The 15,297-nt window shown below is 44.1% G+C and overlaps 2 protein-coding genes across 5 annotated transcripts in view; both read left to right on the top strand.

Annotated features, from left to right (window-relative positions):
• The first annotated feature begins 2,974 nt into the window (after positions 1-2,974).
• The window catches only part of LOC135108173 (insulin receptor-like), a 69,425-nt gene continuing 57,102 nt past the window's right edge, over positions 2,975-15,297 (top strand). For 2 of the 4 annotated variants that reach the window (XM_064018940.1, XM_064018942.1), the window contains exon 1: positions 2,986-3,243. The gene's annotated coding sequence lies outside the window, so the exon portion shown is untranslated. Of the gene's footprint in view, positions 3,244-15,297 lie in introns of all 4 variants that reach the window. The other 2 variants (XM_064018941.1, XM_064018944.1) reach the window with 2 other exon arrangements.
• Positions 8,916-14,004, top strand: LOC135108222 (keratin, type I cytoskeletal 9-like). Its single transcript, XM_064019001.1, has 3 exons — positions 8,916-9,312; positions 9,514-9,638; positions 13,942-14,004. The coding sequence occupies exons 1-3, from the start codon at positions 8,916-8,918 to the stop codon at positions 14,002-14,004; spliced, it is 585 nt and encodes a 194-aa protein (XP_063875071.1).

Genomic DNA, 15,297 nt, shown 5'->3' with positions numbered 1-15,297 from the left:
CCAGACTCTATCAAAAGCTTTTGATATGTCCAAGGCAACAGCAAAAGTTTCACCAAAATCTCTAAAAGAGGATGACCAAGACTCAGTAAGGAAAGCCAGAAGATCACCAGTAGAGCGGCCTTGACGGAACCCATACTGGCGATCAGATAGAAGGTTGTGAAGTAATAGATGTTTAAGAATTTTCCTGTTGAGGATAGATTCGAAAACTTTAGATAGGCAGGAAATAAAAAAAAAAAATAGATCGATAGTTTGAAGGATTAGAACGGTCACCCTTTTTAGGAACAGGCTAAATGTAGGCAAACTTCCAGCAAGAAGGAAAGCTAGATGTTGACAGACAGAACTGAAAGAGTTTGACTGGGCAAGGTGCAAACACGGAGGTGCAGTTTCGGAGAACAATAGGAGGGACCACATCAGGTCCATAAGCCTTCCGAGGGTTTAGGCCAGCAAGGGCATGGAAAGCATCATTGCGAAGAATTTTAATGGGTAGCATGAAGTTGTCAGAGGGTGGAGGAGAGGGAGGAACAATCCCTGAATCGTCCAAGGTAGAGTTTTTTAGCAAAGGTCTGAGCGAAGAGTTCAGCTTTAGAGATAGATGATAGCAGTGGTGCCATCTGGTTGAAATAAAGGAGGGAAGGAAGAAACAAAGTTGTTGAAGATATTTTTGGCTAGATGCTAGAAGTCACGAGGGGAGTTAGATCTTGAAAGATTTTGGCGCTTTTTGTTAATGAAGGAATTTTTGGCTAGTTGGAGAACAGACTTGGCATGGTTCCGGGCAGAAATATAAAGTTCATGAGATTCTGGTGATGGAAGGCTTAAGTACCTTTTGTGGGCCACCTTTCTATCATGTAAAGCACGAGAACAAGCTGTACTAAACCAAGGTTTGGAAGATTTAGGTCGAGAAAAAGAGTGAGGAATGTACGCCTCCATGCCAGACACTATCACCTCTGTTATGCGCTCAGCACACAAAGACGGGTCTCTGACACGGAAGCAGTAGTCATTCCAAGGAAAATCAGCAAAATACCTCCTCAGGTCCCCCCAACTAGCAGAGGCAAAACGCCAGAGGCACCTTCGCTTAGGGGGATCCTGAGGAGGGATTGGAGCGATAGGACAAGATACAAATATAAGATTGTAATCGGAGCAGCCCAACGGAGAAGAAAGGGTGACAGCATAAGCAGGATTAGAGGTCAGGAAAGGATCGAGAATGTTGGCCGTATCTCCAAGACGCTCAGGAATACGAGTAGGATGTTGCACCAATTGCTCTAGATCGTGAAGGATAGCAAAGTTGAAGGCTAGTTCACCAGGATGGTCAGTGAAGGGAGAGGAAAGCCAAAGCTGGTGGTGAACATTGAAGTCTCCAAGAATGGAGATCTCTGCAAAAGGGAATAGAGTCAGAATGTGCTCCACTTTGGAAGTTAAGTAGTCAAAGAATTTCTTATAATCAGAGGAGTTAGGTGAGAGGTATACAGTACAGATAAATTTAGTTTGAGAGTGACTCTGTAGTCGTAGCCAGATGGTGGAAAACTCGGAAGATTCAAGAGCGTGGGCACGAGAGCAGGTTATGTCGTTGCGCACATAAACGCAACATCCAGCTTTGGATTGAAAATGAGGATAGAGAAAGTAGGAGGAAACAGGAAAGGGGCTATTGTCAGTTGCCTCACACACCTGAGTTTCAGTGAGGAAAAGAAGATGAGTTTTATAAGAGGAGAGGTGGTGTTCTACAGATTGAAAATTAGATCTTAGACCGCGAATGTTGCAGAAGTTAATGAAGAAAAAGTTGAGGGGTCGTCGACAGAAAGGCAGTCCGACCTTAATGAAGAAAAAGTTGAGGGGGGTGTCAAGACACTTAGGGTCGTTGTCAGAAGGGCAGTCCGACCTGAGGACATTTGTGGTCCCCTCCCCAGATGGGGACTCCGAGGCTGATGTAGGAGTTGCCATGAATTTTGAAATTTTGAGTGAAGGGTGTATGTGTGTTATTAGGTGCTTGAAGTTTTATGTGGAGGAAGAGAGTTGTCTTTAGAGGGCAGGTTGTGACTGCCCCCTTGTGTTGTGAGACACAAAGGGAAACGTTCTGTGAGGTCACAGCTGGGTTTAATGATAAGTTCACAGCACTCCCTGATCCAGTGTTTCACACCTCACTGGGAAAGCAGAGGAAGTAGAAATGTGTAACTTTTGTACACCTTACTTAGGGTGGGTGTAATAGTAACAGCAGCAGCAAGGTGTTAGATAATCGTGGGAGGAGAGAAAAAAATGACCACACAGACATCAGACAGGGCTACCTATCACCCAGGTGGTCAAGCAGTGCTGAATGCTTCTCGTAGCTGAACATATTCACAGGTGAGAAATCCCTGTGCCAGTCACCATTCATTCACACACAACATCTCCTTCCAGCAGTAGCAGTAGTATTGATATGCCCAACTTTTGACCGTCATGGAATCATGGAGGAATCTGAAGGCGGATGAACTTGCCCTGAGAGGCGTTCTTGTCAGGGACAACCTTTGTATAGGTACTCGTAAATAACACTTCAGTCCACATTAAACAGTCAGCTCAACAAGACTGTGACCGTCCTTTTGCCGTGGTAGTAGTAGTAGTAGTAGTAGTACTAGTAGTAGTAGTAGAAGAAGAAACTAGTAGTAGTAGCTAGATAGGCATGTGAGAGAAAATAAATCTATTTGATTTCACGAAGCATCTATCTCTCTCACATATATATATATATATATATATATATATATATATATATATATATATATATATATATATATATATATATATATATATATATATATATATATATATATATATATATATATATAATGACATACTTGTGACGTTCCCATCCCAGCTCCTAATAGGTTCGTTGCTTGATACAGCAAATTGTTAAGTAAGAAAACAGTTGTTTTCAGTGAATTTGTGAAACCTTACAACTCCTCTCACAAAAATTTAACGTCTGAAAGCGTAGGTGGTGGGCCAACCGTCCACCAATGGAGAGCCAGCCTCGGCCTGCGCGGGAAGGGCGCAGGCTGACCCGTGGCGGCAATAGTGGTGGAACCTGGCGGCGGGCTGGCGCCTGGCAGTAGCAGTACACGTTCGTCGCTGAAGGGAAAGCTCCGCGCCTCGCCCTCGCTCCCGCGCTAGTCGGTAAGTTCCTGAGGCGCTGATAAGTTCACTACGGAGTTCAGAAACACTTGTCTGACGCTGTAGAAGGTGGATGAGTGACAGGAGAGGACCACTGCAGCTCGTGACAAGGTTAGGGATCTGTAGTTATTGTATGGAGGCTATTGGGAGTGTTTTGAGACCCGCCGTGTGTGTGTGTGTGTGTGTGCTCGCTACCCTGGGAACCACATGCTCAAGATTAATTAATAGTCTTAATTCGAAAGTTTTACTAGTCAGCAATTTAAATTGTAGGATCATTTTCATGATTTTTGTACAAGGATATTGAGCGTCAGCCTGGAGAAGCGCTCAAAGGAAACGACCAATTATATATTTAACGCATTAACTGCTACAGCTTCTCAGTTTGATATTGTAGTCTTGTATAAGAGGATTTTGAGAGAGGAGGTGTCACAGATTTTGTAATAGTATTTCATAGAGTGTTCCTGTATTTGTGCTGTATGTGCTGCGTGTATTCACCTACGGTCGTTTGCTGATAACTCAGCCGTTCCCCTAAGGAAAGAGCTCAGAGTTCATACTGACCGATCTTCGGGTAGGACTGAGACCACTCACACCGGTCCGGTACAGCGAGGTCACAAACCCTAGGTGAACAGGGGCTACACGAGGCTCGCTCATTGCCTCGCTGCGCCCGGGACTCGAACCCGGGCCTTCTCGGTTGTGAGCCGAGCGTGCTAACCGCTACACTACACGGTGTGTGTGTGTGTGTGTGTGTCAGGAATTAGAATCTGATACCCTGTTTCGAGTATATGGGTGAGCCGGATCACGTTGTTACTACTACTGCTACTACTACCACTATTACTACTACTAGTACTACTACTACTACTACTACTACTAGTAGTAGTAGTACTACTACTACTACTAATAGTAGTAGTACTACTACTACTACTAATAGTAGTAGTAGTAATAGTAGTAGTAGCAGTAGTGGTAGTAGTATTCCCATTTGTGTGTGCAACAACTATAGCAGGTATCTTATCACGTCTTCTAAATTTTTGCTACAAAGTTTATTGGTTATCCCAGTTTTGTGTGGAGATCCTCAGATGATGAGCTTCGTGCAGGGAGGGACGTAGGAAGGGCAAAGTAACCAGAGACTTTCACGCCAATGGAGTGGTGTCAGTCGCTCCTTATTTGCAATCAGTGCATTCAAATCCCATCCCGCTTAATTTGTTGCTTTTATTACTATTCTTATTATTTTTAAAAATTTTAATCATATCCCTTTTTTTACGTTTACCTTTCATTTTAACATTACTCGTACTAGTATTTATATGCAATGTTACGCATAATTCGGCGCCACATGACCTTACTTGTTGCCGCGTCACACAAAAAAAAAATCCCCTACGTCAGACTATTGGCGCAGCACAGTGACGCCGCGCAGTGATAGAGAGCTTTCAAAATCCGTCATTAGTGTAGTTACGCAGTGCTGTGCGTGTCTGGTATACCTGTTGTTATGTAAGTAAATGTGCGCCGTGTCAAAGAGAACCACGTGTTGTTAGATCAAGCCAAGCACCGCCTCTCTCTCTCTCTCTCTCTCTCTCTCTCTCTCTCTGCAGTTGCCTGCACCTTTACCACCACCACCATCACAGTGGCATATCTTCCATGAAAAAATAACAATAGATAAATTGATAAGTTTATAGATAAATAAATCATAAATAAAGAGGAAGGGGGCGACAGGAGATACATTGATGCTTACTCTTGACTCCTGCCAACCTGTACAATTGTTCTCTAGCCCCACCCCCACTCCCCTGTGAATAAGCCCATCCCCTGTCTAGCTCCGCCCCGTCCCATCTCAGCCTGTTCTACCCATAATGTCCCTCCCTCCTCCACTCTCCGCCTCTCACCACCCTGCCCCTTCTCAGTCTGTTGTAACCCCTATTCCTCCCCACGCCCCGCCTCCCATCGCCCTGCCCCACCTCAGCCCGTTCTGCTCCTCCTCCTCTCTGCTCATTTCACACCTCCTTGCCCTTTCTCAACCCCGTTCTGCCCCTCCTTCCCCATGCCCCGCCTCTCACGGCTCTACCCCATCTCACCCCATTCTTCCCTTCCCGCCATCCCTGCCCCATTTAGCTCCACCCTGCCTACAGTCCCGTTTTCCTCCCCTTCCCCGTTTATCCCCATCTCTGTCTGACGAAAGAACGAGTATAATGAGCTTCTCGTTATTGTTTAATGCAGTGGTTCTCAAATTTTGTTGCTTAGTGGCGCACTTAAGATACTACGGTACATCTCAGACTTTGCCGGCTCACAAACCCTTGAGTCAACTTAGTGCAGGGCTGTTAAAAGACACAGACTTAAGAACACATACCTTTCTTGGAAAACTACGCGGAACACCGGTGACAGTCGCGGTGCACAATTTGAGTCACAGGTATAGTGTGAGGCACGTGGCGGGATGGCATCAGAGGAGGCAGGTTGTGGTGGGAGGATCTCGTAGAATACTTCACAAAGCACACTTATGTTTAAAGGCCGCTGTTGTGGGATAGTGGGTTGACGGTAGTGGAAGGGAGTAAGAATACTTCAGAAAGCACCATTATATATGAGTATAAGCATAAGACTATTAACATGTGAACACCGCTGTTGTAATTCACGTTGTCACAGTTGGGTCCGGTTATGACATCTTGCAATACAACCACTATCTTGAAATGTTTATATAAGCTTAAAAGAAGAAACATTTAAATACTGCCGTTGTAGTTCAAGTTGGTATAGTTGAATCTACTACCTATCGTGACAGCTTGCAATATATGTAGCCGCGATCCTGAAACGTCTCTCTCTTTCTCTTTCTCTCTCTCTCTCAAGCGCTCCTTCTCACAAAGAAAGATGAGCGTGCTCTCTTGCGTTTTCCTCCCAACACCTGAACTCACCTCACGTTAAATTACAATTGTGAAATCTGCGAGAACTTGGCATTTCTACACATTTTACGTAAAAATTTCACTGAAGGAGTTTCTTTGTGTTGAGTCTTCAGACCCCATAAACCTTGCGATCTGGCAATGAGTGGCGATCGTGTGTGTGTGTGTGTGTGTGTCCTGGTTGCAGTTAATAAAACATTTCTCTGAAATCTCTCTCTCTCTCTCTCTCTCTCTCTCTCTCTCTCTCTCTCTCTCTCTCTCTCTCTCTCTCTCTCTCTCTCTCTCTCTCTCTCTCTCTCTCTCTCTCTCTCTCTCACTGTGTGTGTGTGTGTGTGTGTGTGTGTAGATTGATACAGTAGATAGATAGATAGATAGATAGATATTTTTTCTTAGCACTTTTTAGACTTTTCTGCAGTTTTTATAAGGACCTTTTCAATTACATATTAAAAATTCCGTATTTCAAATGTTAATAGGTAACTGAATTTGCCTTCCTTACTTTCTTGTTGAGTGCCCTGCATGAAACAAACTGGTGTGGACGGAAGTAAATCCGCCTGGTCCACATGGTTGGCAAGGGGTAATTAACGCCACCGTTCACTCGACAAGGCTCTTCCAGGAATGGCTTGTTTGGCAACAGAAGTGTTTGTGTCAGAGCGAGGCGGATCTGTTATCTGGAATTGTCAGGTCGTGTTTGTCTGGAACCAGATGAGTGCACCACTTGAGCCTCACATTGTGTCTTGATGGCTGGCGGAGGGGCGGAGAGGTAGTGGGGCGGCGGTTTGGTGAGATGGCGAGAGGGACGTGGTGCTCGTAACGGGGGACTCAAAAATCTTGCGCCATCAGATGCATGTCAGTGATGGTCCCCGCCTCTTGTAATGCTGTGATTCCCTCTTTTTACGAGTATATGACAAGGTCTGAGGAAACTGCCACTGTATCGCTTGTGTATCGCGATTAGAACACAAGTACACTAAGGAATCTGCAAGAAACTAGTACATATATACCTGGTAGTCCATAATTATATAAAACACACCTACCTGTTGCTGGTGGTCCCTGCCTCGAGTATTACTGTGATTATCCCTTTGTTTACGAGTAAATGAGGAGTTTTTAAGCAAAGTACCGTTACATCTCTTTGTATGGAGACTCGCGACTCGAACACGAAAGGAGGGAGAGGGGGAGGAGTACGTGATGCTTGAATTGCGTCCGTGCCTCGAGTATTGCAGTGATTTCCCTTTTCTTTATGAGTATATGAGGAGCCCTAAACAAATTACCATTATGTCTTTGTATCGCGATTATATTGCAAGAAGAGGGATATGGGCTGATGCTCGAAACATGGGACTCAAGAACTGTGTGCCATCAGGTGCTCGTCACTGGTGGTCCCTGCCTCTAGTATTACTGTGATTCCCTTACGAGTATATTGAGTTTTGAAGCAAGAAACTTTGACCTACATGTGACAGTCCTTGTATACAACGCACTCACCTGTCCATGGTGGTCTCTTAAGAGTATATAGGATTTGAAACGAAGTACCATTATGTATATGTTGTGTATGGTGACTCGAACACAAGAGAAGGGAAAGGGGCTGATGCTTTTAAAGGGGGACTAATTACTGTGGTTTACCTATGTTTAAGAGAACAAGGTACGATTACATCTCCTGTGCATCTTGACTAGAACATAAGAACATAAAGAAATAAGGGAAGTTGCATAAGTCGTCAGGCCTACACCTGGCAGTCCTTTTACGAAACATACCTTTTCCTACTTATCATCCTCATCCATAAATCCGTATAATCTTTTGAAGCTCCCTAATAACTGTAGGCACATAAGAAAAATAAGAAGATAAGAGAAGCTACAAGAAACTTAATAGGTGTACACTTGGCGGTCCTTTTATAAAACATACCTGCCTATATAATGAAAGGTGGGAGATGAGTGTGTGAGATGAGTGCACCATTATAATTATAACAATGAAACCGTATTTTGGGGGGACGGGCACTTCAGTGGGATTTTTTTTTTTTTTTTTTCACCGGTGTCCCTGGAAGTTCGGAGGGAGCGGGAAACAAAGGGTGGAAGTGTCAACAACAAGCGGTGCATTATCCTGGAGCACCCCAATGTAGTAAACAGCCTTTGTCCCCCGCACCGCCCCACCACCACCACCACCACCACCACCACCACCACCACCACCGTGACTCATCTCCGGCGCGTCACTCCTGGAATAGGTAATCACTCACACAGGAACGAATCTCAGCGCCGCATTCTCAAACTCTTCGCCGCTTCGCCCCGCTAGCTTCCCTCAAGTGACTAGAGGCCGTTAGACTTGTTTGTGTGAACGTTTTGTGAAGTAATTTGACAAGAACGCTGCGCCATCAGTTGGGAACAGACACACACACACACACACACACACACACACACACACACACACACACACACACACACACACACACACACACACACACACACACACACACAACTAATCATCCCTGTGGCCTTTGACAAATAGTCTTCATGAGAAAATAAAGCGCTTAAAAATAAGGATCTCACAAACCAACGATTTTCATGAATTTTAGCAGCGACGGATTCTCTCTCTCTCTCTCTCTCTCTCTCTCTCTCTCTCTCTCTCTCTCTCTCTCTCTCTCTCTCTCTCTCTCTCTCTCTCTCTTTTAACTGTTACTGTTTTCTTTTTGTTTGCTCGGATTCCCAGCTTTTTTTTTATTTTTGTTTTCCTACTAATCTTTTTATTCATTTATTTATTTATTTATTTATCTTTTTCGTATGATTCTCGCTGCGCCCATAGTGAAGTCCGTTCGTAAAACAGATGTGGACAACAAATTCCTGGTCAGCTCATGGCCAATGGCGGCGGTGAGGGACGGACAGTGATGCGTAGAGGCGCTGGGAAGTGTGTGCCAGTCATCAGCATCTTGTGGTCAGCTCATGGGGAGTGTTGGTGGCGGTGAGGGAAGTGTGTGCCAGTCATCAGCATCTTGTGGTCAGCTCATGGGGAGTGCTGGTGGCGGTGAGGGAAGTGTGTGCCAGTCATCAGCATCTTGTGGTCAGCTCATGGGGAGTGCTGGCGGCGGTGAAGGAAGTGTGTGCCAGTCATCAGCATCTTGTGGTCAGCTCATGGGGAGTGCTGGCGGCGGTGAAGGAAGTGTGTGCCAGTCATCAGCATCTTGTGGTCAGCTCATGGGGAGTGCTGGCGGCGGTGAAGGAAGTGTGTGCCAGTCATCAGCATCTTGTGGTCAGCTCATGGGGAGTGCTGGCGGCGGTGAAGGAAGTGTGTGCCAGTCATCAGCATCTTGTGGTCAGCTCATGGGGAGTGCTGGTGGCTGTGAGGTCATCAGGATCTTGTGGTCGGACCATATTCTGAAACACTTTTGCGTCGCACCTCTACTACATTTAAAAAGTTCTTGTGACACTGGTTCCTAAGGGTGTTTTTATAGTTCTAGTGATAGATTAACAAGATTTCCATATTAACATGAGAAACACTCTTGAGAACCCGGCCAATTAACTTTGTGGCCTTGGAAAACAGCTGTGGTAGGAGAGCACAACGTTTCAGAATACGGTGGAGGTGTGTCGAGGGAGGTGATGTGTAGAGGTGCTGGGGTGCGTGTATCAGTCATCAGAGTCTCTTGTGATGGTTCAGATGCAGGCACAGTTAAATTAAAGAGCATTTGTTTCTTCATTCTGTGTTCCTTCACTCCTCCCTTCTCACTTCCCTTCACTCCTTCCTCGCTTCTTCCCTCCTCATTTCTTTTCACGTTTTTTTTTTTACCATCTTTCTTTTCACGTTTATTTACCATCTTATTCTATCTCCGTATTCCTTCCTTCCTTTGTTTCTTCCTCCTGTTGTCTCTCTCTCTTTCTCTCTCTCTCTCTCTCTCTCTCTCTCTCTCTCTCTCTCTCTCTCTCTCTCTCTCTCTCTCTCTCTCTCTCTCTCTCTCTCTCTCTCTCTCTCTGCTACTCTTTTTTTTTCTTTTTCTTTGTCAGGGCTCCCTTGTACTTTTTTTTATTGGTGTTTTCCTGAAACTTTTTTTTTCTTGTATCCGGTTTCCATTGGGTCTTTTTTCTACCTGCTGATGTTTTTTTCTTCTTTCCTTTTTTTTTCTACTATTTGTTCTGTCTTGCGTTTCGTGCTGGTTATTGCTTTTATTTATTTATTTTTCTACCTTGCTTCTGTTTCTATTGCTTACTTTGTCTGGTTTCTCTCCTGTTTTTTTTTTTCTCTCTCTCACCCTCTACTTACCTGCTTGTCTCTCCTGCTTACTATAAGAACATAAGAACATAAGAAATAAGGGAAGCTGCAAGAAGCGACCAGGCTTACACGTGGCAGTTCCCTGTATGAAACACTCCTACCTATTTCCATCTGTTATCCCCATCCATAAACTTGTCTAATCTTCTCTTAAAGCTCTCTAGTGTCCTAGCAACTAAACTACATGATTACTGAGTCCGTTCCACTCATCTACCACTCTATTTGAGAGCCAATTTTTTCCTATCTCCTTCCTAAACCTAAATTTTTCAAGCTTGAACCCGTTATTTCTTGTTCTCCCCCTGGGTTGCTGATCCTAAGAATTTTTGCTTACATCTCCCTTGTTATAACCCTTATACCACTTAAAGACTTCTATCAGGTCCCCTCTTAACCTACGTCTCTCTAGAGAATGTAAAATTTAACCGCTTCAAACCTCGCTTCGTAAGGAATACTCCTCATCCCCTGTATCCTTTTAGTCATTCTCCTCTGTACTGATTCTAATAGACCTATATCTTTCCTGTAATGTGGGGACCAGAACTGCACAGCGTAGTCTAGATGAGGTCTGACCAGCGCCAAGTATAACTTTAATATTACTTCCGGCCTTCTACTTTTAACACTCCTAAAAAATGAATCCTAGTACCCTATTTGCCTTGTTTTCTGGCTTCTATGCATTGTTTCCCTAGACGGAGTTCAGAGCTAACTATAACTCCTAAATCTTTCTCGTACCCTGTACCTACCAGAGTTTGGGTGTTTAATGTGTACCTATTGTGTGGGTTTCCTTTACCTACGCTAAGCACTTTGCATTTATTGATATTAAATTGCATTTGCCATCTATCCGTCCATTCATTCATTCTATCTAAGTCTGTCTGCAAGGCGATGGCATCCGCTTCTGACCTAATTAATCTACCTATCTTTGTGTCATCCGCAAATTTACTAACATCGCTACTAATTCCACTATCCAAGTCATTGATATATATTAGAAATAATAATGGCCCTAATACTGATCCCTGTGGCACCCCACTAATGACATGACCCCACTCGGATTTCGAGCCGTTTATTAGCACTCTCTGTCGCCTGTTACCAAGCCATGACCCTATCCAACCTAACACCTTCCCATCTATCCCGTGCGCCCTAACCTTTCTCAGGAGCCTTTGATGGGGCACCTTGTCGAATGCTTTACTAAAGTCCAGATATAAGATATCATAACTATCACCATTATCTACTGCCTCGTACACCTTACTGTAAAAACTTAACAAGTTTGTCAGGCAAGACTTCCCCTTCGTGAAGCCATGCTGTGACTGATTTATCAAGTTATGTTTGTCTAAATGTTCCCTAATGTTCCTGGCTATTATTGACTCTAACATTTTACCTACAACTGAAGTTAAGCTGACAGGTCTATAATTAGACGCTAAAGTTTTATCCCCTTTCTTAAAGATGGGTACTACATTAGCCTGCCTCCACATTACTGGTACCTCACCCGACTCCAGTGATTTCCTAAAGACAGAAACTAACGGCTCACTAATAATCTTTTTACATTCCTTCAGTACTCTGGGATATATTTCATCAGGTCCTGGTGACTTGAACTTTTTTAGCCTATCTATCTCCTGCTCCACTATCTCCCTAGTTATGGAAATATCCGTCAGCTTCTCATACTCATCTGCTCTAAACACCTGTTCACTATCTGGCATATCCTGCATGTTTTAAAGTATAGTATACCCACTACACACCTGCTATGCACTGTACGTCTGGTAGATTAGTGCTACCTGCTCAGCGCTCGGGTAAGTACAGGAGTTCCTTTGTGTCAAAAAGTATCGTACTTTTTAACCATTTCAAAGCATTGCAATAACGTGTGTGTTAGCATGTCTGTGTGTGATACTTTGATTTTTTTTCGTGATGGAATGTGATAGTCTTCCTTTTTATTGTATTGTGGAGCACCAGCCAAAAAGAATTTCAGCTTGTCAGTATTATACAGCGAATTGACAATGAAGTTACCTATCTATCTATTTATCAATCTATCTATCTATCTATCTGTCTATCTATATGTCTATCTGTTTATCTTCAATGCTTCCCCCTGTGTCTAGATTCCCTGCTGTCACTCTCTGCCTTTCTGCTGATTCTGTTTTTCCGTGTTTGGATTTCCTTCTGCTGTTTTTCTGCCTTCCTGCTGATGCTGATTTTTTTTTTTTTTTTTTTCTTGTGGCCGGGTTCCCTCCTGCTTTTTTTTTCCTGCTTTTCTGCTGATTCTGTTTTCCTGTATTTGGATTTTCTTACGTTATTTTTCATGCCCGCTTTTCTCACCTCCTCCTCCTCCTCCTCCTCCTCCTCCCCACCCCCCTCAGTGCTTTCTTCCCGTCCCCTCCCGGCAAAGGGTATTCTTCCTCGGTCCTCCCTACCACCTTGCATCCACCACCACCACCTCCTCCTCCTCCTCCTCCTCCTCCTCCTCCTCCTCCTCCTCCTCCTCCTCCTCCTCCTCCTCCTCCCTGTTTCCTTCCCGTCCCCTCCCGGTAAAGGGCATCCTTCCTGGGTCCTCCCTACCACCTTGCCTCCTCCTCCTCCTCCTCCTCCCTCGCATCCCTAATTACCTCAGCCGTGGCTCTCGATATCAAAACTCACTCGCTCAAAGGCCGCTAGTAAACAAGTCATTAATCTTCGACTGGAGCGATATTGATTCAACGGGCGCGTAGCTCAAAGGCGGTGCTAATCTGGCACAAGTCTCAAGTCACGCGGTACCGCAATACCCGCGGCGACTGGCGACCGGCTACTACTGCGACCCTCGGGACCTCAGCCCTCACGTGTGTAGGTGCAGCTGTATAGTCCCTACACAACAGTTAACGGCGGTCATGCCATGAGCCTTCGAGACTCCCATGATCCCAGTGACAAGAAATAACGGGTACAAGCATGATAGTTAGATTCCAAAAAGAGATAAGGAACTGGTTCTCACACAGACTGGTAGATGAATGGATAGACTCGACAATCAGGTTGTTAGTACTGAGTCACTAGGGAGCGTCAAAAGATGATTAAATAAATTCATGGATGATGATGACAGGTGGAAAGAGGGTGATATGTTTCGTTCAGGGACTGCCACGTGTAAGCCTGATGGCTTCTTGCAGCTTTCCTTATTTTCTTGTTATGTTGTTCCGTCTTCTTCCACATCTCAAACATCATTATCTTAGTTTCCTCCACTATTTTTTTTATTACATAACACTTCTCTAACTACACTTGTCTTCATCTATATACGTATGGTCTTTGTAACTGTATTAGTCTGTAGTTTGTTATCTGTACGTGTGTGTATGTGCCATTACCACCAAACCTCAGCCACCATTTAGTTTCCTGATGTGTGCTCTTTGTCTGCACCTTCAGCGGCGCGCAAACACACACACATATTCTCTCTCTCTCTCTCTCTCTCTCTCTCTCTCTCTCTCTCTCTCTCTCTCTCTCTCTCTCTCTCTCTGTGTGTGTGTGTGTGTGTGTGTGTGTGTGTGTGTGTGTGTGTGTGTGTGTGTGTGTGTGTGTGTGTGTGTGTGTGTGTGCACGCACGCACACACACACACACACACACACACACACACACACACACACACACACAGAGAGAGAGAGAGAGAGAGAGAGAGAGAGAGAGAGAGAGAGAGAGAGAGAGAGAGAGAGAGAGAGAGAGAGAGAGAGAGAGAGATACTGTACTCTTAAAACCTTTCTGTGTCCTGTTTCAAGCACATCCAGCAGGCTGTAGTGGAATGCATTGAGCTTCCGAGAGTAGCTGTGTGGTTGAAGTGACAGTCTAACACGGATTGTGCATCACCACTAGCAAAGGCACCAATGAGAGGGCCTGCCTGTGCATACCTGCGTCTAACCCTTTCACTGCTCGTCATTCTTTCCCGTTATCATCTATAACTGTCAAGACTCATTTTCTCGTACTACTGTCCCCAAAACACGCATTTCTGTGGTTTAGCAAAGATTAAATTCTTATTTATTTATTTATTTATTTATTATTTATTTACTTTTTTTCTGACTGGCTGTGCATCCCTGTGTTTCATTCTTTCACTGCTAGTCAGTCTTTCCCATTATCATCTACTTTAGCTTTTTAAGATTTTTTTTTTTATTCTCTTATCTCTAAAATAAATATTAATGCAGTTCAGCAAATATGAAATCCTTATTTATGTATTTTTCTGTGTCCATCCAAACAATTCCTTGCAATGATCTCAGTGTTAGCAAAAGACAACCATAGCAGTACAACTGTTAAGAACAGTTGTACCATGGAGCAACTAGTAATGCAACAGAAAAGTGAGGAGAGGTGGTGCGGGTGAGATCTGAGCAGAGCGGCGGTGAGGATGGACGTCTCGGGAACACTCATGATAAAAACAACCAGGGAATGACAAACGAGCGGTGAGCTTTGGCTTCGCCCCGCGCTGTGGTAAACAAGGCGGCCAGTAATAAGCAACGCGAGGGAGAAAAATGAACTTAAGAATTCCATTAACTTTGCAGACTTCGTCCCCACCTTTCCGCTCCAGACAGTTTGAGAAGCGCAGGCAGTTAGTCACCCGCTCACCGCCTGAAATATACGAGTACACTGAAACACACACACACACACACACACACACACACACACACACACTACAGTATATACGTTTGCTAGATCTAATATATATACTGGAATTCTACACTTAAACGTTTCTTGGTCTTATCTCGACTTGTATTGTATGTAATGAAAATTTGTATTCCTAATTTTTAAACGTTGCTGCTCCTTGCCTTAGCTTGTACGTTTACGAAAATCAAATATATGTACTGGAACCTATTCTTAAACGTTTCTGCCTCGCGTCTAGACTACAGTGCTTATGAGAATCTGATGTATGTACTGAAACCTAGTCACAAACGTTTCTGTGTCTCATCTCGACTATAACAACGTTTACGATTATTTGATGTAATGTAATGGAACTTAGAAACGTCTGTGTCTCGTCCAGACCACAACGTTTATGAAAATGTTATCTATGCGCTGAATAAAAGAAGGTCACCCAAGAAAGGATATTCAACAAACGAGCACCGAAAGAACACAACATGAAGCATTACAGA

The sequence above is a fragment of the Scylla paramamosain genome, chromosome 16, assembly GCF_035594125.1.
Source record: "Scylla paramamosain isolate STU-SP2022 chromosome 16, ASM3559412v1, whole genome shotgun sequence".
NCBI lineage: Eukaryota > Metazoa > Arthropoda > Malacostraca > Decapoda > Portunidae > Scylla > Scylla paramamosain.
The sequence above is the reverse complement of the archived record's forward strand: the minus strand, read 5'-3'. Positions and strand labels throughout refer to the sequence as shown.

What these genes read in the sequence shown, in the direction of transcription:
- LOC135108222 (XM_064019001.1), top strand. Translation starts at nt 8,916, where the DNA reads ATGGGGAGTGTTGGTGGCGGTGAGGGAAGTGTGTGCCAGTCATCAGCA. An exon ending in CATGGGGAGTGCTGGTGGCT is followed by an intron (nt 9,313 to 9,513) that starts GTGAGGTCATCA and finishes CTTGGAAAACAG; the next exon opens with CTGTGGTAGGAGAGCACAAC. An exon ending in ATGGTTCAGATGCAGGCACA is followed by an intron (nt 9,639 to 13,941) that starts GTTAAATTAAAG and finishes TCCTGTTTCAAG; the next exon opens with CACATCCAGCAGGCTGTAGT.